The sequence below is a fragment of the Thamnophis sirtalis genome, unplaced genomic scaffold, assembly GCF_051295495.1.
Source record: "Thamnophis sirtalis isolate CommonGarterSnake01/CBP01778 unplaced genomic scaffold, rThaSir2_p1.2 scaffold_3, whole genome shotgun sequence".
Classification (NCBI taxonomy): domain Eukaryota; kingdom Metazoa; phylum Chordata; class Lepidosauria; order Squamata; family Natricidae; genus Thamnophis; species Thamnophis sirtalis.
In genome coordinates, this window is record NW_028261383.1 from 102203497 (window position 1) to 102230694 (window position 27198).

Genomic DNA, 27198 nt, shown 5'->3' on the forward strand with positions numbered 1-27198 from the left:
CGGCTGCAGGATTGAGGGGCTGAAATGTCTAGCCTATGGGATCTGAACTACTGAAAGCAAATTACTGCTCATTGGTTGCAAAATTGTTTAATTCTAATTTTTAAAAAAATCTACAAATAGATTCCAAGGAGGCATTTTCTTCTCCAAATGATTCTCTAAATCCTATCTAACATGGGATTGAGTCATTTGTATTTGATTAAAGTTGCTGTATTCAAATACAGGGAGTCCTCAATTTACAGCCACTGAAAATGTGACAATTGGACCTCACACTTACAACCATTGCAGCATCTCTGCAGTCATGTGATCAAAATCTGGATGCTTGGCAGCTGGCATGTATTTATAATAATTGCAGCATTCCAGGGTCATGTGAGCATAATTTGTGACCTTCCCAGATGACTTCTCATAAGCAAAGTCAATGGGGGAAGCTGGATTCACTAAATGACTGTTTGGTTCACTTAACAACTGTAAACACAAAATCATAAAATTGGGCACAACTTACTTAACAAGCAACTTGGTAGCAATGGAAATTGTGATCCCAATTGTGGTTGCAAGTCGAGGATTATCTGTATATGTAAATAAACCTTTAGAAGTCAAAATACTGGACCAAAATTTTCTTACTAGCTCTAACAATGTTGTTCAATGTAGTTCGTTCCACAGGCTAGTGCAAACATTTAGAGAAGGAGGCGGGAGAGGGGAGAGAAGTATGTACATGTATGGATTCAACCTAGGATTTGGATTATGATTGTCTTCAGAAAGTTTAGCCATCCCCTTGCAGTATTTCCAGATAAGCATCATATGCTTATTTAAATGTATCCATGGTTACCATTTACACTGAATAATCTTTTGTACCTGACATAATTTATTAATATTTCCCTTCAAATTAGATACACGTCTTTCAGCTCTGACCAATCAACCATCCACCAGTGTTTCTGCAGTAAATTCTGATCTGATCTGAACAACAATTTTAGCTATTTAATGAATAGAACTCTCTACAATTTAATTTTGAATATAATAAATTCTGGTAATCTCAACTAATTCTATACATAAATACTGAAATTCCTGACCAAATACACTTATTTATAATTTAGACATTATTACATCGGACTTTAGGGCACAGTTTTACAGGTCTCTGCTGTACTTCGTTACAAATCCAATGAAGGTATTCATATTTTCATATCTTATGTTATTTAGGCCCTGGTATTAGTTAAATTAAATCTGAGAAAATGAGAAGATATTGGACATGAGATCTAGGTTTTCTGAATGTCCATGTATATCTGCAAGAGGAAGTATATCATCGATAAAATTACAAGGAAATAGCCTAGATAAGGTGTCACTAAACTGAGAGATTTGAATAAAACTAATAGCACTCTAAAAGTCATGAATTCATAAATGTGTGATTCAAAACTTATGTTTTTATATATTAATGCAAAAATAACATTCCAAGTCAAGCCAGAAAAGTAAGCAGAATAGAAATTTATTCCAAGTTTTCTTGGTGAGTTATAGGGTATTGTCAATAAACCTAGCCATCATAGGAATGATAGAACATTTTGTAACACTTGAAATTCAAGCAAACTTTTACAGAAATCAGGTACAAAATACCCGTTAGGCACTTCAGGAGTATGAAAAATGTCTGAGTTAAATATTCTTCATAATGGAACACAGGCATTAAGGTAGACATGGATTGATTCAAAATACAGTAAAGGCATCATTCAATGAAAGGAACTTTATCATAACCTATAAAGAAAGAAAAACAATTTATTTCAGAAGCATTTTAATCCAAACATCAAGCAATTATAAGATTCCAGAGGGAGGGACTGATATAAAACTTCAATATTCAAGATACTGCAACAGTTCAAATAAAATTTTATTTAATGTACGGTATCATTTGGGTCTTGAATACTAGTTTTTGTTTCAATACAATTGCTAGTCCTGCCAATAATGTGGCAATATATGAATATTAATTAACAGTCAGGTGCAAGCTGACTTTTTAAAAAAAGAAGCTGTCTAAAATGAAAACTGAACCTAGTTTTGACTAATAAGACTGAGACCCTAGTTAATCTTTTGTTGACACCCCCTTACTTCCAAGTCAAAGTTATTTGGCAAGAGCAAATTCACTATAACAAATATGACGAAGATCATTGCTTCATCATGTAAGGTTTCTCTTTGCAAAGCACGGTATGATCCCTGACTTTTATGAACTACTAAAATTTTAAATAGGAAATAAATCTACACCCCCAATCCTGAGTCATCACCCAAATTCATTCCATGTCTGATTTGAAAACACTAAAGCTTTGTCTCAAGAGGGAGGGGGAAGAATAATTAAAAGCATAACATCTCTCCTCAGCTTGTTTCCAACAGAGCAAATAATAGATATTTGGAAAAATCAGAGTTCTGGAAGTAAAAGGCAAAATAGCTTTCTAAACTAAACTGGTTATAACAGGAACCAGATTCATGGTTTGGTATAATCCTTTCTGTAATCATATTTGTGTGGCAAACATCACCATTCCGCACCCAAAATCATTTCTGCTCAAATGATCAACAATATTACCCAGTTCCCAAATTCCCCATGAAGTACTCCCTAACTTCTAGACCTGAAAACCTTGCTCATATAACTCTGTAAGTATGTAGTAAAAATCTTCTACGGTATGTCAATATGAAGTTTAGAATTCAATTTACACAGATATTGCCAACAATCAAAAAGGACCCACACTATTAATAGTTTTCAGTAATGTAAAAGAAAATATCCATTATTTTTCATATGAAAAGTAATAATATTAAGGAAGAATCAAAGAAAAATTAAATATAAAAAACTAACCATTCCTAAATTCTCTAAGTGTAAATCTCTTTTATTGTGGCTATGAAACAGGTACAAAAAAGTTTTACTTTAGTCCATGAGCTGCACATAAACATCAATCTTAGTTTATATTATACAGTCGCTATGTTCATATTGCACGTGACCCGACAAATGCGCGCATGACAAAAGCGCAGCACAAAAACCACAATGTCATCAACGCGCCCACAACAGCGCGCCCACAACAAGGCGCCGACAGAAGCGCGATTTAAGTTAAGGTAAGAATTAGGTTCAGGGTTAGGTTTAGAGTGCGCTTTTGTTGGCGCGCTGTTGTTGGCGCGCTTCTGCACTCATTCGTTGACATGGTTTAGAACTCGCAATTTTCTCGCTGCGGTTTCGTCGGGCGCGCTTTTGTTGGTGAACCCATATATGTTGGGGTAATCTGTCAACAGATCTAAAGAAAAACTGTTTTATCTGTTGACCAGAATACCAATTCCTCTAGTTAGTTCCGTTAGTCCTCTCCTTGGCCTTCTATAATTAACCTTTTATCACTGGACTATTCTCCAACCTCTTTTAATCAGTGACCAATTCTATTCCAGTTTCCAAGTCTGATGAACTTCAATCAAAATCTAGGAGGAGCCTGAAAAGCTAAGTCTTTTCACTTACATAATAATGTTGTTAGGAAAAACAAGGTTTATGATTATTATTATTTTCAGCAAAGTGAGTTGGTTTCATCTTATGCAATAACTATCCTAACTCGGCAAGATTATTGCTTTGAGCTCCCAGTTTATGTTCTGTCATCTCAGATGTGCTGCATACTTACACAAAAGTAATCACAAAACTATATAATAATAATGATGGAACACGGAGAACAATATTCACTCCTTGAACTAAAAGAGATATATAAATATAGTGAAAACCAACAAGAACAAAATGGCATTTACCTAGCTCATATACTGCCATAGAAAAAGACGCAATGGTTAAGGCCACTGTTCCTTCAGATACAGGATTGTGTCACTTTTTAACTGTGGTCCAAAGAGTGGGTTCAACTGAGCCAGAATGGCAATCAGCCAGCTGCAAAATAAGAGCAGATTTATTAAAGAATTGGCTAAAAATTGACAAGGCAGAAATAGAATAAGTCTAGCATCTACACAAATACTAACAGAACTATAATTTAAAAAGAAAAGGACTATAATAGTCTTGGGATTTACTTAGAAGTCCAGGATATATTTCTTAGAAAATGTCCCTTTTCATTTCAAGGAATAGATTAATCCTATCAATTATCCTTTTGTTAATATTTTCTTAAAAGGGATAAAATGTTATATAACTAAAGATGTATCACATTCAACATCCCAACAACTTTCCCCTACCAAATTTTCAAGTTTTAGATTCTGAATTATGTTCTTGTAGCCAAATGTCTTCATCGCACATGCTTGGAAAAATTGCTGAAATACAAGGAAAAGTACAAGGAAAAAGAAAAGTCTTCCCTGTTATGCTTCTGAAAATAGCCAGTAAGTATCTCAAGCAGCCACAGAATGCTGAGACAAAAAATAGAAAATGAGAACCTCAGAGGAATTTGAAAGGAATGCCCCCGAGAAGGACACAGTTGGCAAGAGGACTCCAAACTGCAATATTTTGTTGCAGACCTCTTTAGTTTCTTCTACTGGAATATGGTTCTGTTTTAGCATCACAGCAGTTCCATGTATGACCTATTAATCAAATTATGTTATCTTGTATTCGTTTTCTAATTTAGGAAGTTATCACCCAGCCCTCTCCCAGAAAAATGAAATATCCTAGGAAATATTTAAAAGGCAGAATATTTATCTGGATGTGAAAAGAAAGAAACGTGTTTTAAAAAACAGAATAACTGCCTGTAGCTTCCTGCCCATACCCACTTTGTCAATGGGCCATTAAGAAGGCCAAGCTAATCCACGTTACATAATAAAGGCTTCTCCACTTCAGCTCCAGGGGGATGGGATTAAAGCATGATAATATTGGCCCCAACTGTCCACATGGCATCTGAGAACTCAACCAAACCTGGATTCAAAACACAGCCTAGAGAGTTGCCCCTGCATGGCCCCATGGGAGTCTGACAACCAATCAGAATACAATATCAAGATCAAAGGCCAGAGAGGGCATAAAACCAGGGACTCAGCATCTCAGTCCTGCCTTCTCTTTTCTCCACCAATACTGAAGCATATGATCACCTTTTCTGTTCAGGTCTCAAGCCATGTGGTCCTGTCCACCAATAAACTATCTTTCCAAGCAACCTCCATGTCTCTAGTGTCTTTTTCCCCACTTGGAGCCGAACCCAGAAGGACATTTCTTTCATCACTAAGTAAATGTATTCTGCCTTGAGAATGTATACATTTATTTTCCTTTATATAGAGACTTTATATGTAGATTTTTTTTTCCTGAAAATGGAAATAATGAAGCAAGATTGGGATTGATTACAAAGATTTGTTTATGGAAAGAAGGAAACTATGATAAGTAATATGAGAGGCTGGAAATGGTAATCTATGACTGTTACACAGATGATTAGAATTCGCTTTTTAAGATATCTTTCCTTTATAGATTTCTTACTGAGAATGGGGAAAAAATGAAATGATTTTGGGATTGATTACAAAGGTTTGTTTATGGAAAGAAGGAAACTATGATATGTAAATGAGAAGGGAGAGATGGTAATTACCATGTCTATAATTGCTACAAAAATGATCAGAATTTGCTTTTTAAAATATCTATCTTTTTTGTTATTCATTTTTTTCTTTTATCTTTCCCCTCTTTTTCCCAGTTTTTCTATGTTTCTGTAGTTTTGCAAGATCTTCTTTTAATATATATTTTTTAAAAAGAGAATCTGTATCTATCTGTATGCCACCTTGCTACTGGTGATTTTTTTGCCTTGGATACAAAAAAAATAAGAGAAAAATTAATTATTTTTATCATATATCTTTTGCAAAGAAAAAACTCACATATTTTAATAACGTTATGCAAAATTGCTGTTAACAACTTTTGAAATTACAGCAGTATATTACAATATACATGACCTTTCTTCTCAAAGCAGTGGTCACATTCACCAAACAGAAGTCATGGTTAAGACACAAACATTTTTCACAATGGAAAGCACAGAGGAAAATGCAATACATTTGTTTTTTAATCACTCAATTTAACAATTCAGATTTGAAAATGGACTTTAAAATCTATTTTAAACTGTAGAGAATTATTGCTGAACTAATGTTCAGTATACAAAACAGGTTTGTGAACACAATGGTACATCTAACTGTTATTTCTAGAATGCTTTTGAAGGAGGAGAAACAGCAAAGCAGCTTTGTAATGGGAGCTGCTATAAATGCAGAGAGCTTTCGCAGTCATGGAAAATTCCACACAAACCTGGATGCTTGCACCAGAAAATAAAATACTGATCAGATGGGGGATAAAATAACAGCCACCATAGACAGATACAAAGATTAATTATTTTTAGATTTTGTTAATTAATTTCCCCCTCTAATGTTAAGTATATGTTAAACAACTAAACAAAAATGAGTCTAACCTTTAAAACAAAATATAGGACCTTAAGAGACATTAGCATTTTCCTTATTTTACTGCTAGACAGCAGGGACACCAGGATAGATAGCTACATTATAGATATCTTTACCTACATCAAATTGGTAGGACCTCTAGTAGCACAATGTTATATGTGGTCCTTTCTAGAAAAAAAAACCCTCATGTTTTCTTTATCTTCTTACCATATAATGCGCAAGTACTACCGCAAATATTTACTTATGGCTGTCTAAGTCAGTATTTCGATCAATTTATATTTCAAAAAAATTGAGAGGGTCCTTCAGAAGTTGTTGATAAAGACAATGTTTTCTACAGGGTATGGTCTCTGCTCTTATCTATATTTATTTCCTATCAGGTGCTGTAGTGCAGCATCAAAAAGCTTGGAATGCACTCTATGGTCTATGTTTAGTTCATAAGCAAACACAAGGCTTTAGTTCCTAGCCATAATTAATTATAATTCTTCATTCCAACCAACTGTGGAATGTAATCTTTGAAACTAACAAGAGATTCTATGACAAAAATGTAGGAAATGTTTTCCGAAAATTGATTATTTTGAAAATGAAAATGCATTCCTAGCAGCTTACAAAAACAAATGTGACTGCGGGTGGGAGACTGAATAAATGTAAACAGACTCTTTTTGTTGTACTGAATACCGGGACTAGTATTACTTAAGACTTTTGGAAAAGCATACTCACAAAAACACAAATATACTGCACAGTACATCTATTATCATGAATTCCCCAATAAAATACCATGACTAATACACAGCTTTCTATGTTATTCAGGGGCAAGTTACCCAGTTTCCAAATTACCCTGGATTTCTCACAGCCCTTTTAGGCAAGAGTTAGTTTAATGACTAGTGTAGAACACTAGTGTAGAACAAACAGGCAGAATACTGGCAAAACACATCCATGAATACCATATGTATTTCACAACATATGAACAGACTCAACCATAGTTTCAATTGGGAACCTGTGACCATCCTAGACCAAGCCAAGTCCAAAAACACTAGTTAATTTCTAGAAGCCCAGCACTCTGACAAATTACGGTAGCCATCAATAGCCACATGGGCATAAAGAATATCTATATACTGTGCAAAAGAGATAATCATTAAGCCACAAAAGGAACAAAAAACCCAAACACCTTTCCACCAGCAATCAGCACCCAGATAAGCATAGATCAACTTCAACATTGTCAGATTAACAATCTAGTAAACAATACTCCAATCAAGGAACTGTCGAAATGAGCCAAGAGTAAGCAGCCCAACCAAAGAAACTCTAAAACCATCCTACTAACACTGACAGGGGAGTCACTAGAATATAAACTGAGAGACAACCCCACTCTTTACTAGCACTGAAGATGTTACCTAGTTTGGGTAATGAAATGTCTGCAAGAAAACAAGCAAGCTCAGAGAGCACCAAGGACCCTTCAAGAGTTAGTTTAAATTCTTCTGAACATAGAAGATATTATAACTTGAAAAACAGATTTAGTCGCTGGACACAAGTAAAACTGATCCACGCTGCAAATAGAGCAATTCTAGACAATGTCAGTACTGTCGTTTGCAGCTTTCATGTGGGTTCACTTCAGTATATTCCAACAGTCTTTCATTGCCCAAGGCAGGGTATGAAAAAAGAGGAAGAACTCCTTGTGCCAGTTATGTCATGTTAGGCTTTGTTTCCATGAACAATATAAAACAGTTTTAGCAGTTTCAAAAATATGTTGCTGGAATATTATATATAAACTAAAAGCAAGAATGTGTTACTAATATCTGAATTTTTTGTTTTAATGTAAAATGCAGGTCCTAAAGACAAACATCAGAGGGAGATAAAGCTGATACCTTGATAGCAAGGTAACTACTTAACATTTCACTCATCATCTATTGAAATAATTAGTTATAGCTGGAACAATAGAAACCTCATTAGTACAGCAATAGTGACATTTGGAGCTGCTGTTTGAATATTGCATTTTTCATTGGAAGCACAAAAATTAGGATTATTAAGAAAAGTCATATATTAATTATGAACTATAGTCAGCATGTAGGAATATTGGGAAAGGGGAAATCTACTACAACCATCTTCTAATGCTATCTGCTAAAACCGAATAACATAATGGAGAACTGGATAGAAAGTGAGCTTAACTATGTAGTTGGCAATCTGAAGCAGGAAATGCAGTTAGAAAGACATAAAATTATTCCATGACCATTATATTTCAACTCTTAAGCAGCTCTTCATCCTAAGCTTTATACTAAGGCATTATTTTTACATGTTTTATTAATAACAGAATAACCAAAGAAGATTTAAACTGAGCATCTCATACCTTACTATCACTTGCTAGGGAGAACTTGTATTCACAGTTGTGCTGCAATTCTTCAATTCACACAACTTAAATAAACACATATAGACTGAGATGCTGTTTATGTGAGATGGTTAAGTGTAACATGGCTGTTTAGAAGTAGGAAAATTAAAAGAAAGGAACGTGAAAGTCCCCAACACTGTTTATAAACAGTCAGGGATGATGACTATCCTTTTATTCTCTGAAAGATAAAAATGCTAATTAAAAAGTTCTTGAAGGCATATTAGTAAGTTGTTATCAAGTGATAGAATTACATACAGGTGAAAGTCGAAAAATTAGAATATCGCGCAAAAGTTCATTTATTTCAGTAATGAAACTTAAATGGTGAAACTAATATATGAGATAGACTAATTACATACAAAGCAAGATAATTCAAGCTGTGATTTGTCATAATGATAATGATTATGGCTTACAGCTCATGAAAACCCCAAATCCACAATCTCAGAAATTTAGAATAGTACATGCAATCAATAAAACAAGGATTGTACATTATTGGCCCTCTGAAAAGTATAAGCATGCATATGTACTCAGTACTTGGTTTGGGCCCCTTTTGCAGCAATTACTGCCTCAATGCGGCATGGCATGGAAGCTATTAGCCTGTGGCACTGCTGAGGTGTTACAGAAGACCAGGATGCTTCAATAGCAGCCTTCAGCTCTTCTGCATTGTTCGGTCTCATGTCTCTCATCTTTCTCTTGGCAATGTCCCATAGATTCTCTATGGGGTTCAGGTCAGGCGAGTTTGCTGGCCAATCAAGCACAGTAATCCCACAGTCATTGAACCAGGTTTTGGTGCTTTTGGCAGTGTGGGCAGGTGCCAAGTCCTGCTGGAAAATGAAGTCACCATCCCCATAAAGCTCGTTTGTGGAAGGAAGCATGAAGTGCTCCAAAATCTCCTGGTAGACAGCTGCGTTGACCCTGGACTTAATGAAGCACAGTGGACCAACACCAGCAGATGACATGGCTCCCCAAATCAACATAGACTGTGGAAACTTCACACTGAACTTCAAGCATATTGCAGTGTGTGCCTTTCCATTCTTTCTCCATACTCCGGGTCCTTGGTTTCCAAATGAGATGCAAAAGTTTGTCATCAGAAAAGAGGACTTTGGACCACTGAGCAACAGACCAGGTCTGTTTTTCTTTAACCCAGGTAAGACACTTCTGACGTTGTTTGTTGTTCAGGAGTGGCTTGACAAGAGGAATACAACATTTGAAGCCCATGTCCAGGATCTGTCTGTGTGTGGTGGCTCGATGCACTGACTCCAGCCTCAATTCATTCCTTGTGAAAGTCCCCAACACTTTTAAATGGCCTTTTACTGACAATCCTCTCCAGGCTGCCATCATCCCTGCTGCTTGTGCGCCTTTTTCTTCCACACTTTTCCCTTCCTCATAACTTTCTATTAATGTACTTTGGGAACATCCAACTTCTTTTGCAATTACCTTTTGAGGCCTCCCTTCCTTATGGAGGGTGTCAATGATGGTTTTCTGCACAACTGTCAAGTCAGCAGTCTTTCCCATGATTGTGATTCCTACTGAACCAGACTGAGAGACCATTTAAAGGCTCAGGAACCCTTTGCAGGTGTTATGGCTTAATTAGCTGATTAGAGTGGGACACTTTGAGCCTAGAATATTGCATCTTTTAACAATATTCTAATTTTCTGAGATTGTGAATTTGGGGTTTTCATGAGCTGTAAACCATAATCACTGAGATTGTGAATTTGGGGTTTTCATGAGCTGTAAGCCATAATCATCACAATTATGACAAATCACGGCTTGAACTATCTTGCTTTGTATGTAATGAGTCTATCTCATATATTAGTTTCACCTTTTAAGTTGCATTACTGAAATAAATGAACTTTTGCACGATATTCTAATTTTTCGAGTTTCACCCATACAATACCTCCATAGCATTAAAAATTAGGTTTCCACTCACACAAATAGTTGTAATTCTGTTCTATACTGGAAGACAGTATTTGGCTTCCTTTATGCTTGTTTTCCCAATGTGGTGGCTTCTAAATCTGGTGTCCAAGAATTTGGGGAGTTGTACTCCAAAACTCATCTGGAAAATGTCAGGTTGGGTAAGCATGCTCACTATGAATGAGCAATCATTACTTTGCAGATATTTCAAGCCAGTAAAGTACTGCAGCCTCCCCTGCTTTCATAAACTGTAGAAAAAAAATTATATTTGTGTAAATGAGCTGTACCCATCATAAATATACCATATTAAATGATATTTGTTTAATAAAGATATCTCTACTTCAAATGTAACACCTGCTTTCCAAATTCAGCTTGACTCCAGTGCCTGCATGAGCAAATCTGGGTTGGCAGCAATGAATTATACAGCAGGCACTACTGCTTTCCTTTGAGAAAAAAGTTGGTCTCCCCAAGCTAGCTAAGCTGTGCCTTTTTTCTTGGTTGCACAACTTCTATTTCTAAAATTATAAAGTAGAAAATTAATGTATAGAACACACTGATGAAATGGAAAAAAGCAGGTGATGTGGTAGAAAAAAGAGCTTTAATCTGAAAAACCTCAACATGCTTTCCATCAATGTAACTTCTCCTTTTTTTTTACTATTAAAGTCTTATTTCTATTTGTTATTTGTCATTAATAGTTGCTTATACTTGTTCCAAATATTTGTTATGGTTGCTGCCTAGAGTCTCATTTGTGAGATGGGCAGCATTTGCTAAATAAACATTTGCTAAATAAATACAATAAATAAATTACTACCTTGGGCAAGTAACTCATGCTGCAGAATCACTATATGACTTGGTATTGTTTTGTAGATCTTGAAATTACCACAATTACCACATACTGAAAAATTTTGCTCAAAGCACTGAGTTGTTTTAGGCGAAAGGTCATACATAGTTAAATATAGAAGGTTCCATTCATAGCATTTTGAAGTTTTATTTTAAATAAATACAAACAAGTTGTTGCCTGCCAATATCAGTAATAGTATCAGTTGGCTATATCAATAGTCTGAGTCACCATAGATGGCTGCAGAGGGTGGTTAACTAACAAAAATGCCTTGTGATAATATAACACACACACACTGTGATATATGTACTTGCATGCAATACTGAAATCAAAGTATTGTGTTGTGTTGTGTCATGATGCATGTTTTATCATTTCACTATCACAGTAGTTTAAAGCAGATGCTTAGGCTCAGTATAATATAAAGGCAGCTTTTTGCATTCGAGGGCCTATTTGGTTTACAACTTACTACAGTCAAGTTCAAATAACAGACCTGGCTCCAGATGTTTTTGATGGGTGACTGAATACTCTCACTGACATATTGGACACTGCCATTTTTACAGATATGGTAAGTACAATTTTTGGGGAATTAAATGGGGGTGGGTGGATGGTCATTTTCCCCTCATGCATACTGGATTCTATCAGATCAGGAACGCAACAGCCCCTTCCTTCCAGTCTATTGCAATGGATAAGCCACTGAGTAAATACACTTGCAAGCAGAAAGAGAGGCTGACAATCACAAGGATCTCATACTCACTAGCTTAACTAGGAAGTGCTAAAGGGAAGAGGGGAAATACCCTATGTTAGCTTTGGTGTTTCTACCAAGATAAGTGGGTGTAAACTATGCTGAATTCACACATATCTTCTGAAACGTACATTTCCAATCATGTTTCCAAGTTTATTAAATTATTACCAACACAATCTCTCAACACTATCGGCTGTACACAAAATATTTAAATATTATCTGATAGATTGGCCAAGAACTTAGGATATTATAATTTCCTTCTTTTGCTAATAGGCTTGCCTAAAAGAAAATAAATCTATAAAAATGGCTAATATTACTATAGGTGTATGTTGTGTGTGTGTGTGTGTATGTATGTAGATTGGTAGGTAGGTAGATCTGGAAATCTCCTGAGTACTTCAAAAATGGTGGCCAATGATCCTTCATATGTTAATCTACAATTGTTAAGAGCGAATGATAAGAAATACAGGGACTTTCTTTCAATGCAACATTAAAACAGAAATCATGATGCAGAGCACTTTTAAAAGTCATTGGGGTCATAGCTTCATATTGATGAGTCTTCGGGTTTGTTGAACCATAAATAAGTACAACATGTGTATAAAAAACAAGTTATGTAGGACTTCTATCTCCTAGGCTACGTCAAGCTACAGCAAGTTAAATCTCGTTGAGGAATAAACAACATGACTCACAGTTTATAAAGGCAAGATGAAGGCCAATGCTTAGAAAAACGTGCTATACACAATAATATTTCAGGTTATTTGCTTGTTTTTACTCTTTTCATTATCACAGTATTTAGGAATATCACTTCTGCAACTATTCAGAGAATTTAAAGAATAGCAGAAGATATAGGTTATTAAAATGCAGAGATTGTTGCAAAGTATTTAACAACATAGAACAAAAAAGCACTTAGCCTTCATTCCTACTACATAATCTAGATATAGAATCCTACTAAAATAGTTACATTTAACAAATAAAAATAAGTAGAAATAATACTAAAGTAGGTAATATTAAAAAATGAACAAGTTGTATTAATAAGTATATATTTGCCACCAATGTTATGCTGTCTTTTTTATGACTAAAACAATGAATGACAAAAAATACATGTCTGAACATGTACAGATCAATACTTAATATCATATACACATTTTCTTGCAGTATCCACTATGATGCAAGTCTTCCCATTCCACAATCAAAACACTAAACTCAAAATATGGTATGTTGTAGTTAAAGCATAGATTTTACCACATATAGAATAAAACATTAATACTTACAATAGGTAGCAGCACACAGCAGTAATCACCAGCATTGTATTAATAACACTGCGGAAAGAAGAAAGATGGCTAATAAAATAGAAGTCATATTTACAAACTGGTATTAAAAAAAAGGGAAAAAGATATTTCTCTAATCTTATTACACACAAGTGAGAGATACTGATATAATCATTAAATAATTTTCCAAAATGTTCCTAAATGTTAAAATATGTAGGGTACTGTAGATTACATTAGGTTATTGCAGGATAAATCAATACAATAATCATAGCTCAGAGTAAACAAGGTGTCAGGCCTGCATTTATATTCCTTTTAGAATTTTGGCCTGCCACACTTTCTCTTATTTCATTATGCTGTTTCTTTAAGTATAGTCAATGGGAGGGGGGATTAGAAGGAGTAGAATTGTGGAATGTATTGTTTTCATTCTTTGCTAAAGTCAAGGTCATCCTTTGTCTCTGCACTTTCACACCTGACTGGAAGAAGCTGGGCATGGATGCCAGCATGGAAGAAGAAGATTGAACCATGTGATGGATTGTGGGCGTAGGGACAAGATCATGAACTTTTAACTGGGTGGAATTCCAATGTCATTTCCAGTATTGAGATTAACACAGATGTGCCTAAGATGTTTGCTTTATTAAATTGGAACCAAAAGGATTGTTTTGTCTTGGACTCTGACACAAGGCCATGTTTATGGTAAATTTACAGTAAGTGAATTGTTAGGATTCAGCCAACTTCTATGAAATGTACAATGAAAGTTTGAAAAGCTTTTCTTTCCAAACTCTCTCATTCAAATCATTGTGAAAGAATGGGAAACCTGTTCCAACAGTAGTTTTCATTCTGCTGTCAGGAACTTTTAGATCCACAACTCAATCTTTCAACCATTACCATGTTTTCAAAGAATGAAATGCCACCATTCCAAATTTGGGATTTATTTCTCTTCTGCCTCTACTCATTCTCATTAAAAAAAAAAAACCTACCTTGCATATATGCCTACCTGCCATGAGAAGCCAAAGGCATCCATAGCCTATGGCTGATAAATTCTCAGCAACTATAGCAGGTATATTTATCAGTTAGCTGCCTAACCTTCCCAACTAGAGCAAAATAAGTTATCCAAAATAATAAAATACTGTCCATTCATATAAGCCAAATAATTTATACATTTTTAAAACATGAAATCTTGAGACATTATCATATATAATCCAGTGATTATTGATGTCTTTGAGTCACCATTGATTCCTGACAACTGTCTGGATAAGTCCTTGCAGTTTTATAATATTTCAGAAGTGCTTTGTCATTGTCTGAGAGTGTCTAGCCCAAAATCACGCAGCTGGTTTTGTAATTAAGGCGGGACTAACTTATGGTCTCTCAGTTTTATCCATTGCACCAAACTGGACTTGGCTGTTGTTCCAGTAGTTTTACTAAATCAGATTTTTTTTTTTACAAAAAAATCAATATTCCAATTAAAATAAAAAGGACTGCTTGCAAAGCCTTATGAATAAGACTTTGTTTAGAATAGAGGGCATCAAAATATGTCCTGAGAATCATCATTCATTTAATCATTCTTTTCCAAGACTGATCAAGCTTATGCAAATATTATTCAACATCTGGCACTTGGAGATAAAAATATTTTTCTAAATAGAAGACATTGCAAAGTCAGTATTTTCATTATAGGCCAGCAATTATTTATGTAATTTTAACGGAAAGCTATTCTTGCCACAGAGATCAGAACCAAGCTAATTATCTCCTTGCTATTTGTGGGTTTTATAAAGGATTAAGTACCCTATATGAAAGGCGCCGTGGCAATGGTAAGAACGTTTCCAGAAAAAGTTTCAGTTCAAATTATACTTCCTACGAGGGAATAAAAATGATTTTTTTTTTGCTGATTTCCATAAGTAAAAGACCAGGGAACCACTAGTATGGCTAGGTATGCTTGCCTTCCTTTAAAAAAAAAAGATATTCATCTTAATATTTCTGCCAAGCATCTAAACCAGTGATGGCTAACCTTTTTTGGCTTGTGTGCCAAAAGCGGTGGGAGTGCAGGGGGGTTGTGCGTGGGCATGCCATACCCATAATGCTATGTGTGTGACCCCAAAGCGCATGTGCACGTGCTCTCCCCCCTGCTTTTGGTGCACTTTTTTCACCCTCCCCAGGCTCCAGAGGCTTTCTAGGAGCCTGGGGAGGGTGAAAACAGCCTTCCCCCACACCTCCGGAGCTTCAGGAGCTTTGCTGAAGCCTCCGGAGGGCATTGTTCAAAAGAAGGCCGAAGTCAGCTGGTGCGCTGGAGCTGACAGGGCAATGCCTCGTGTGCCCTAACAAATGGTTCCATAGGTTCACCATCATGGATCTAAACAATCATTCTCACATTGAATTAGGTTACAGTTAGAACAGATGACAGTTGATTCAGCTACAGAATTCAAAATCTATTCAAGACAAAAAGAAAATACTGTGCACTGAACTAATTATTTTACTCTGTTAACTATGATTATTGTTTTCTAATGAATTTTATAAAGGCCAGGGCATTGATAGAAAAGTAATTACAGCCATTTTGGAAGCTTATATATTTTCTGTGCCAAAAAGGGAATCCTATAAAGAATGGTTTCTGGAATTGGATATGTCTAGTTTAATGAAAGAAAGAACTAGGGATGACATGTTAGCAGTGTTCCGATATCTCAGGGGTTGGCACAAAGAAGAGGGAGTCAACCTATTCTCCGAAGTACCTGAAGGCAGGAAAAGATGCAATGGATGGCAACTAACCAAGAAAGAAGCAACCTAGAACTAAGGAGAAATTTCCTGACAGTTAAATCAATTAATCAGTGGAATGACTTGTCTCCAGAAGTTGTGAATGCTCCAACACTGGAATTTTTAAAGAAGAAAACTGGATAACTATTTGTCTGAAATGGTATATGATTTCCTGCCTGAGTAGGGGATTGGACTAGAAGACCTCCAAGATCCCAACTTTGTTATTCTGTTATACTTTGGATTATTTTCTTAAATTCATTGTGTTATCTATTATTAATAAAATATAGTCACACATTGAACTGATATGTTTATTAAAAGTGACCAGTCACAATATACCTATCTATGATATGGCAGTCATGTGGCAATTTAGCATACAAAGACTCCTGTTCTACAAATTCAAGGAAATAAAACCCACTTAAGAACAATGTAACTAAATCCAATGCAACACATGAAGTGCAAGACTTTATGACACAGAGCAGCTAAGTAAGATATTCCTTGGAGAAGGCAAATCAGGGTATTTACTCATCCCTTCCTCAAATATCAATTGGAGAAGTAGATTGGGTGGCCTTCAGGAACTGCAACTGTGCTAAGAAGTATACAACTCTATATTGGTTCATCTACAGTACATTTCTCAACTTAAGTTATTGCAAAAGCTCGAAGTAATTTTGGGCCAGAATACCTGTTTCTTCTTTGAAAACTGCCAAGGAGCTCTTGCTCCAAATGTTATCTTCTTTTTAAGTCTACCCGTAGAAGAAATAGTGGTGTCTTCTTATCCAAAGCTGCCTAATTTTGAACCTTCCTTTCTCAGAAGCCTGCCTTCTAGTGGCAAAAAATAGCTTCCTAATTTGCACATTAATTTTATTTTGCTCTACTGCAAATGGTGCTCTTTTTTCTGCTTTAATTGTAGGGAGCAGCAATCTCTTACCTTCAAGATCCTTTGAACTACAACCTCTCCTGATAGTACTACTACTACTACTACTACTACTAACAACATCATCATCATCAACCACCTCCTGGGCAACGATTATGAGAATTGGAGTTTAAATCATCTAGGCAGCACTCAGTTTTCCTTTGTTGTTGTTGTTGTTCCATTCCTTCCATCTACCTCCACTTAGCAATTTTTTTTTTAAAAAAAAGCGCTTTGTAGATTTAAAATAAATGAAAAGCGATAATTACGTTTTGACTTAATGTTGTCAAAGGAAAAGGAAGAATTCAGAATGATGATAAAGGGGAAGTTACCTAAAATGCATTCATATTCAAGCATTAGCCTTACAGAAGTAGGCTATAGAAATGACAGAACTAACCGGAGCATTTGTCTCATGCCCCTTGGAGTAAGAACAGGAATTTAAAATTAAAGAGCAGCCTGAAAAAATAATAAACCATCCACAAGACGCTGACAGTCTTGTGATGGTTTATTATTTGCCCCTTTCTCTGCCCCTTTCAGCCAGCCTGGCAGAAGCCCATGTTCCGAGGAAGGGCCTCGTCACGTACAGGATTCCTTCCCCCACCCCTAAGTCCAAGTGGTCCGCCGAAAGAGCGGGGTACCCTTGGGGTGGTGGTGGTGGTGTTATGATTAAGAGGCAACCCACAAACACCCACCCGGGACCTGCTGACAAGATTGGGGGAAAACGGCGAGGGGGGGAGGGGAGAGCGAAGGAAAGGGAGCTGCGTTGCGGTGGCTCTCCAAGCAAGAGGAAGCCCCGGTCGTTTCTTGCCCCCCGCCCCCCGCCGGCACCGGACAAGCGTTCTCCGGGCAGGCAAACCAGGCCAAAGCGGGGGGAAGGGAAGCCAGGGTCTTCTCCGCCTCGCCCTCCTTCTCCGCGGCGCGCCCTGACGTCCTCCTTTTTTCCCCGGGCACTTACCCCCGGTTAGGGCCCTTGGGGACCAACCACGGCAAAACCCCGCCGATCACCCCCCAGAAAACGCTCATGACGATGATGGGCACCAGTAGGCCGCCGTACGCCATCGCTGCCTCCTTTCGCCGACTCCGGCTCTAAAACCAACGCTACGGCCGATCGACACCCCGTTTTCGATAGCCACGCCTGCCTTGGCTTCCTGGCCAATCGGAGGTGCCGTAGGACGGGCCTGCGGAAGGAGTCTCTTCGCTCCTCCTTGGTGGGGGCTGAGGGTCTTTCTGGTTGGGAGCGCGGCTTTTCTAGTAGTCTACAAATATTGTTTGTTGCGTAGTGACCTTCCTAGGCCAAACGCAGGACGGTCCTTCCTTCAACTGCTCCGGCGGCTTGCAACTCGCCAGTCGCAACCTAGCTTTATTTAGTCCCCTAAGGGGACTCAGGGCGGCTCCTGGTTCCTCTTACTCTCACAGCCCCCCCCCCCCCGGTGATCATGGCTGTATCGTTTGTGGCTCTCTGTCATCTTAACGTTTAGCACATTTCACCGCGAAATACACTTACAAATTAAGATTTATTTCCCTCCCTCACATCAGAGTTGAAAAGCTGCTTTTGCTTTAAAGAGTATTTCCCACCTTCCTTTCCCGCTTAAGACAGGAACTGCAGCAAAATGGGCAGAAAAGGAAACTGGGAAATGAAGTTCACCTGAGCATCTGAGTGGTAGAAATTAGTAATGCATTTCACAGTAATATCCACAGATCTACAAATCTAAGATAGTAGGACAGATGAAGGATGGGCAGAGGGGAGATGTTTCAAATTCAACTGTTAAAGCAGAACATCTGGATACAAGAGACTTTGGCCCTTAACCAACAAGGAATGCAGGTTTCTATTCAGCTTGTAATTAGGATTTTGCCAACGAAAATAACCAGTTAGTCACTATTATGTTCTCTGCTCATATATTATAAAGAATGCTGTAGATTTCTCCTTGTAGAAACACTGTATCCCTACTAGATTTTCAATATTGTTAAAGTTAATGTCTAATAACATAGTTTTCACTTTCAAGCATAAATTCCCTCCTACAAATTTTCTGCATCCATGTATTATCTTTTCGTAAAAGGAAAAACTTTTTCTCCCTAACTTGCAATATTTTTTGTTATTATGCTAAAGTTATAAAAGCTATAAATAAGAACACTGATACAATACAATTTACTGGAATTTTAATGGATCTGACAAAAAAGTCCATTTTATTCTTGCATCTTCTCAATTGTTTCTTCCTTGTATTTTCCTTTCTCTTTTCCAACCTGGCGAGATTTCGCTTTGCGTTCCAAAATCTTTTTACGATCCTTGTCCAGCTTTAATCTTGTGATCACCACCTATAGAATCAAAGCAAATAATGTATATTTTCCTTACATATTTCAAGTATGAATGATTCACTACATAAATTATTTATAGAAAAAATAACTAGTTCATATTTATAGATTTGTTGCTCATTTTTTAAAATATTGCATTAGCTTGTCTTGGAGGTAGTTTGTGCCCCTCCCCCATCTTAACGACCCTAACTGGCACCAGAATTGCCACTGTTAACCAAAGCAGTTGTTAGGTAAAACATCACTGAACTGCTTAGCAATAGCAGTTCTGGTTACCCCAATTGCAGTCATTAGGCAAAGACTTCTCTTCCATCTTGCTGTTCCCTCAACTTCCCCCATCCTCTGCCCTTTTGGCCACTCTGCACTCTACTGCCTATGCTGACTTTTATTGTCTTCTTTCTCCTACTGAGGTGGCACGGTAGGTATTAGGTGGTGTATTTTGTTAAGGCACTTGATAGTCTTTTGTGATATCTGCCTTTCTCCCCTTTTGATTGTCCTGCCTTTTGCTATCATGCCACCCATACCAATCTATACCATCTTCTCTCAATGCCAAGATAGCACATCTGGCCAAGCTTTTAAGAAGTGAAAATAATGCACTTGATGGAAAGCTAAATTAAGTCAAATGCAGAAGTGAATAATTATTTAGTCAAGGAACAATGAAAATAATGAATTCAAACAAAGTCGCATAAAAGACACAAACACAATATTCCCTTTGGAGAATCTTATGCATGTTATAGTCTGGAACTACGGTAACAAATTTTTCAATTATTAATTTCTAGAGGAATATAGGAAATGATTATTTTCAACCTCTGAGGTCCATATAAGAGATTTATTCCAAATCTTTGTTATAAAGTATGATTCCAAGAATGTAAAAAAAAAAAAAAGCAGACTTACACATACCACGTAAACTGACAATCATTTAAACAAGTCATAATTGGTAACATTTTTAGAATATAGCAGTTCTTAAAATGTTAGGCTTGCACAGTTCCTGAAATACTGCAGTAGGAAATTTACGATTTACTCTTGTTATTTTATCATAAAACATCAAAAATAATATTCTTTGGAAGCCTATTGTTACTCTCTCAGTTATTTGAATAATATATTCAGTTTCCTATCATGGGATTCAAATCAGATGGCATTGTTTTATAGAGATCCAGAAAAATTTAGGAATTACAATGATTTGCTTAAAAATGTGTCAGTGCATTGGTGGCACTATAATTTCTATAAACAGAAATAAATTAACAAAAAATGTATTCTTGCTGCCTTTTCTCATCCACACAAGCATTATGTAGACAGAACATATTAGTCAGTTTCTTCTTGTAGTAGAAATTATGTTTGAATTCAGTCTCATCTACTCTTACTAACTACATTTTCTAGGAATAATACTTGCTAATAAAGTAAGTCAACAAAACACATCAGCACGTCATTCAAAACACATTCAACATAAAGAGAAAGCTGAAGAGATAAAATGTAACCACCACCACCCTTTGGAGGAAATCTCAAGTTTCTGGTGACTTCACAGGCATGTCTTGTCAGTAGTACAGGACTGATTTTGTCACTGCCTTATTTTGGAATGTTTTTTTTAACTTCTAGGTCTAACACTCCTGGGCTTTCCTCATGGTCCACCATCCAAGTACTACCCAGGACTTACTTGAGGACAAGTTTAATTTCAGAACTTAGTATGTACAGTCATAAATCCCAAGTAGAATAACTGTTTGACTAATACTAAGAAAATAGTTTCAGAGAAATTAACTTTTTTCTACACCAGCTTTGTGAAAGATGGATGCCCTAATGCCCACGCATGAACTTCAAAAATTCAGAATTGCTAGGCAGCAAACCCTTGATGGAAATAGAGGGGAAGACTAATTTATCCTGTATCATGGTTTATTAAGCCTTTGTACAACTATTTCAATGTATTTTTGAAATTAGTAATAATGAACATTATATAATTATAAAATATATGTTCATCTGATTAAACTCACCTTACTAGGATGAATGCCCACATGAACAGTTGTGCCATTAGCTTTCTCTCGCTGTACACGCTCAATGTAAATAACATACTTCTTTCTATATACCTGGACTACCTTGCCAATCTGCTGTCCTTTATAATGGCCCCGAACAACCTAGAAATAAAGATATGTTATTCTTTAATAAATTACATTTTAATATATTACTTAAAATATTAATAATTTTAATAGCAGGAAGTGCAAGAATGATTTATAAATGATTCTAGCATTCTAACATGATTTCATACACTAATAATATAGTAACCACACTAGTTGCAGTAAAGCCTTGCAGACAATACTGTAGGCAATACCGTATGCTTTAGATCACGGGTGTCAAACTCATGGTGTCATGTTGCTGTCACGTGACTTTTTCCCCCTTCACGGAGCCGGGGGTGGGCATGGCCTGTATGTGATCTATGTAGCCTGCGGGCTGCCAGTTTGACACCCCTGCTTTAGATGGAACAAATGTTATCACCTGTTTACTATACCTTAAAACAGCTGTGACTGAGAGAGATTGTGAAAGCTGGGAATGGAGTGGAAGAAAGAGCAGGTATAAACAATAAAGATACAAGGGTTGAGTCCATTGGCAATCTTAACATAAATAGCAAGTTAACCCCAAGCAACAAAAAACCTGGGAAGGTAGGTTTTTAACTCAGACTCTGCTATAATGAGCTCACTATAAATGAATGTATAATGCTTTCTCCGCTGCTGTACCTGCCCTACGTAACATTCAGATAGCCCAAATCACCTTAGCCTTCCAGAAGGCTGTTAAAACTTGTGTCTTCCACAAGTAGTATGGCAGCTCAATTTATGTGAGTTATGGACTTGTTATGTAGTGCTTAGGTTATTTTTCCCCTTGTATTGTACTATTTGAATTGCTTATGGATTTCATCATTATTCATAGAAGAAATGGAGAGTTTTACATACTTGAACTTCATCATCCTTTCGGATGGGCATAGAGCGAACATTGTACTTCTGCCTCAATTCTTTGGACAGGGGTGAAGACATGATCTTCCTCCGAATGTGAGATGGAGCATTGAAGTGCCGTTTGCGATTCTTGCTGCGATCCGAAGTCACAAATGGATTGAACTTCATTTTGACTGGAGAAAACACACATCAAGAAATTAAGCATTCACTAAGAAATATATTAAGATTGCAACTGTCAGTTTGCTTCCAGGTGCAATTCAAGGTGCTGGTTATCACTATTAAAGACCTTCATGGTTTAGGACCATCTTCTCCCAGTTGTTTCTTCCAATCCAATTTGGTCCAGCAGGCTGGACATGTTACAGGCCATACTACCAAAGTCAGCTGGAATGTCAGCTGGAGTGAATCAGAACAAGTGCCTTCTTGCCCTTCAGAAATTAAGATGACTCCAATCATTTTGGCTTTTCATATGCCCACAAACACTTGGTTGTGTGCCTAGGCCACAAGTGTGTTAAAGGTCTGTTTCTTGGCTGTATTAACATCCATGGCAATAGTTCTAATTGGTGACCATATATATTTATTTTCTTTTGTTACAACAGATTTTGTTTCTATATTTTAGGATGTATGCAGTCCAGAGTCACTTGTTGAGATGGAAGGCTATAAAAATCAAATAAATAAACAAATGGTAAGCCCAACTGGACTTGGGCAGATATAATTGTAGTATTTTTAAGACAAGAGTATATTATTGTCAGAATATGTAGGTAACATCACCTGTATCTATGGGAACTTGAAGCTACTTTTGCATCTTGGACATAAGTGTGGGGACATGACAACTGAATGCCAGTTTATAAAACATACACAAACTATTTCTTTCCTGCTCTAACCATGTCCTACAATATGCTCTCTATATAGGTCTGAGGTTTATGAATCTTCAGTGTAGTATTTCTAATTATCAACATCACCAGCAAAATCATGAAATACCTTATTGTCTTTGGTAAATATTATTCTACCTACAATAATTAGCTTTCTTATGTATATTTGCCATTATGTCTCTTAAAAGTAAAAAGCTCAGATGGTGACCTGAAAACAACAATGTAACTTACAAAAAATCGTAAACAGAAATATTCCTAGGTTCCATTATGTTCACAATACCTTACTTCTTTGCAACTTTATGTAAGATGTTAAACACTGAAATATTGCAGGAGTCTTAACGATCCTCAAATAAATAATTTTAAACACTTTCATTGGAGCGACTAAGCAGACAAATTTTGAAAGGAGCTCATTTCCCCAGTATCAACCCAGGGGGAGGGGGGGCATAAGTATCGAAATGAAAAACAGCAAGGCACCTTAGAACGATTTGAAGCTACTGTTCTAAGCTCTCGTCTTGCTGAGGCTAAACAACAAAGTCTACACTGAATAGAACAGAATAAAACTTTGTCACCTTAAATGCATACGAACCAGCATACATTAAAATATTTCGTTGCATTCAGCTCTCAAAATATAACTATTATGCATATACCACCTACACACACACACGACACAAGAAACACCAGTGTCTAGTTCGAATGTATACATATACACGGCGAAAATGTGCACTGTCATTCAAATAAGACTCTAGCAGCAGATTGAAGACAACATGCCCTAGCAACCTCTACCAGGGGACAGATTTTACCGGATCCATCAGGCTCCCAAAGGAGCGAAAGATCGGCGGACAGAAGGGCCGCCGCAGAAACGATGTTCTGAAGTTTCTACTGCTTAAAATACAGGAGCGGCAACAAAAGACTATCCGTTTTGTGCATTTCCCCACAAATCACAACAGATAATCTACCGCCAACGAACGGATGACAACGGATTACCAAAACCCACCCCTCCATTTAATCTTTACCTCCAGCTCGATAGGCTATGGCCGCCCGGAAAGAGCTTGCTCCTACTTCCGCCGGTTCTAGTGAGGTCTCCTCGTGGTCTCGCGAGAATTGCTTCACCTCTGAGAATGTTTTGAGTGGAAAGATGTGTAAGTCGGCGCCACCTGGCGTCCAATGCGATGTAATAGCAGGTGGTGCTAAGCGTCTCAATTCCTGTATTGTCAATGCACCCCCCCCCGTTCTCTATTCAGACTCATATCCCTTTCACCCGTTCGTACTTTCTCTTTCCATTCGCAAAATCCGCATCCTATTTATCAGTTCATTCAACTTTCACTCATTCCATTCCTCCGTCGCCCATTTCTTGCGACTGTCCCTTACGTTCAGCGTCCTCCTTATTTAGGACTCAGGAAAAGTTCTTATTGGAAGGTGTACGAGCGCGGTGGCGGCTGTGCGGTTGGTGACGAAATGGAAAAGGCCGCAAAAGGTAAAGAAACAGCAATGTTTCTCTTTCACAAATATGAACGATCCCTCTCAAATTGCGAGGCATTTTTAAGAGATTGAGTTTCAATTGGATCGTATTCACTAGGCGCAATTTCCAGTTTGGGAGAGAGAAAAGTTTGAGCTGGATCCAAGGAGCGAAGCGTGGATACAAATAATGTATGATTAGTAAAGGTAAAGGTTCCCCTCGCACATATGTGCTAGTCGTTCCTGACTCTAGGCGGCAGTGCTCATCTCCGTTCCAAAGCGGAAGAGCCAGCGCTGTCCAAAGACGTCTCCGTGGTCATGTGGCCGGCATGAAAAACGCCAAAGGCGCACAAAAAGTTGTTACCTTCCCACCAAAGGTGGTTCCTATTTTTCAACTTGTATTTTTACATGATTTCGAACTGCTAGGTTGGCAGAAACTGGGACAAGTAATGGGAGCTCACTCCATTACGCGGCACTAGGGATTCAAACTTCCGACCTTTCTGATCGACAAGCTCACCATCTTAGCCACTGAGCCACCATGTCCCACAATGTATGATTACTACTGTATAATACAGATTTGGCATGAGCTCTTGCCAAATTCCTAGAAACAGCTCACTTGCATTTTCATACAGATTTTAACCAAGAACGAATTAAAACTGGAATGATTGACAAGAGACTTTAACTACATGAGATTTTGAATGTTCATTGATAGTTCTCCCCAGTGGTGTATTAACCATTAAGCAAACTAAGCACCTGCTTAGGGCACTAGGCCTAAGGGGGCACCCCAAAGGAAAAAAAACCCATTGAAGATTTGTACAGTATATACAAAGGAGGGGGGCATCAAGATTGGGCCTCCTTCAGATGCCGTCAGCCAGACAGTGTCGGCTGGCGGGCCCTCGGAGGAGAGCCTTCTCTGTGGCTGCTCTGACTCTCTGGAACCAGCTACCCCCGGAGATCCGGACCATACCCACTCTCATGACCTTCAGGAAAGCTGTAAAAACTTGGCTGTTCCGGCAGGCCTGGGGCTGTTGACCTCACTGTTGAGGTCCAGCCCTGATTAGAATGAATGTATGAGGTGTTGCTGTTTTTAAACTGTTTCTTTCGTTATGTGTTTCGTTATTTTTTCCCCCTCTTTATTTTTGTAAGCTGCCTGGAGTCCTTCGGGATTGGGCGGCATATAAATGTGTCTAATTTATTTGTTAGGGCTTAGGGCACCCAGTGAACCTTAATCTGCCACTGATTCCCTGACTGCAATGACATCACACATTAAATAAATTCAAGAAAGAAAAGGATGGGGGGAAATCAGCAAGAATTTCAAGATGAGAAAAATATCTTTTCTATACCTGCAACAAAGTAAAAATAGACATGTTGGGCAAAGTGGAGGAGCATGCATTTCTACAAATTTGTTCCACTAAACTAATGGGACTTACTTCCCCCAAAAGAACCATAGAACAACAGGTAAATGTTTTCTGGCCCAAAGCAGTTTAATCATAGCATATTGATTTGACACTTTCAAATTTTAAAAGGTCACCCTTAAAAAGACCACGTGTTATTTTGACAGCAAATAACTGTTTCAAAATTGTAATATCAGTAATCTTACTGTTTCTTTTTAAAGGTACAGAAAAACTAGAGAACACATCATTTGTATCCATCTTAGGTGATATAAAATGTACAAAGCTTTCCCAAATTATGAGTCATACTGTATATCAAAAGAGTTGTAGTTATGAAAATCAGTGGGTTCTACTGAGAGCCCCTATAAATCAATGCCAACACCATATAAAAAGTATTAACTTGAATGATATTTGCCTTATTATTTTGTCCCCACATTCACCTGCAGAATGGAATAAAGAATTATTTTATACTCAGAACAGATACAAAAGAAAATGTTCACACACAAAATGTGTTTCCTTTTATACAGTGTGGTACCTAGCTCTTAACAATCATCAAAGTAAGTGCTTGCCTTTAAGGCAGCCAGTTTGGCAAATGCTTGAAGATTAACATTTTAAAGATGAGCAGGATATTGTCCAATGTCTTGACTTCCTGAAGATAAAGACAACTATATTTCCAGTATTTATGAAAGACACTCCTCTTTTTTTAACATGATGCTCTTCTATCCAATTGGAGTATTGACCAAGTATTGTCTTCATTGCTTTTCCTTTAAATTAAAATTTTTGACCTGGATAGCTGAATGATCTGTATCATTCAAAAAGTAAGAGAGAAGTCTCACAAATACAAATTACTGTCATCTTTTGGCTAATTGTGCTAGAGAATCAAATCCCGGTAAGATTAAACTTTTTAAATGGTCACCCAGGGAGGAGTTTCTCAGCTGCCCAAAAGATAACAAGATCATAGCTTTTTGGTTTCTATTCATCTGGAAATACATAATGCAAAAAGATAAATAAGACTCTTCTAAACATCTGGGCTAGGTTTTTTTTTTTTAAAAAAAGATATCAATATTATTATTCAGTAAAAACAGTACAGTAGTCTTCGATTTACTATCATAATGGAGCTTGGTCATCAAGATTGTA

The 27198-nt window shown here is 37.2% G+C and overlaps 2 protein-coding genes across 2 annotated transcripts; both read right to left on the reverse strand.

Annotated features, from left to right (window-relative positions):
• Positions 1–1458: 1458 nt before the first annotated feature.
• ATP6V0E1 (ATPase H+ transporting V0 subunit e1) lies at positions 1459–18263 on the reverse strand. Its single transcript, XM_087709618.1, has 4 exons — positions 18062–18263; positions 13464–13511; positions 3736–3865; positions 1459–1734 (listed from the first exon to the last, which is right to left on the reverse strand). The coding sequence occupies exons 1-3, from the start codon at positions 18163–18165 to the stop codon at positions 3772–3774; spliced, it is 246 nt and encodes an 81-aa protein (XP_087565744.1). The 5' UTR covers positions 18166–18263; the 3' UTR covers positions 1459–1734; positions 3736–3771.
• A 983-nt stretch (positions 18264–19246) lies between these two features.
• On the reverse strand, positions 19247–24382 carry RPL26L1 (ribosomal protein L26 like 1). Its single transcript, XM_014057763.2, has 4 exons — positions 24229–24382; positions 22347–22519; positions 21396–21536; positions 19247–19419 (listed from the first exon to the last, which is right to left on the reverse strand). The coding sequence occupies exons 2-4, from the start codon at positions 22512–22514 to the stop codon at positions 19291–19293; spliced, it is 438 nt and encodes a 145-aa protein (XP_013913238.1). The 5' UTR covers positions 22515–22519; positions 24229–24382; the 3' UTR covers positions 19247–19290.
• Positions 24383–27198: the final 2816 nt, after the last annotated feature.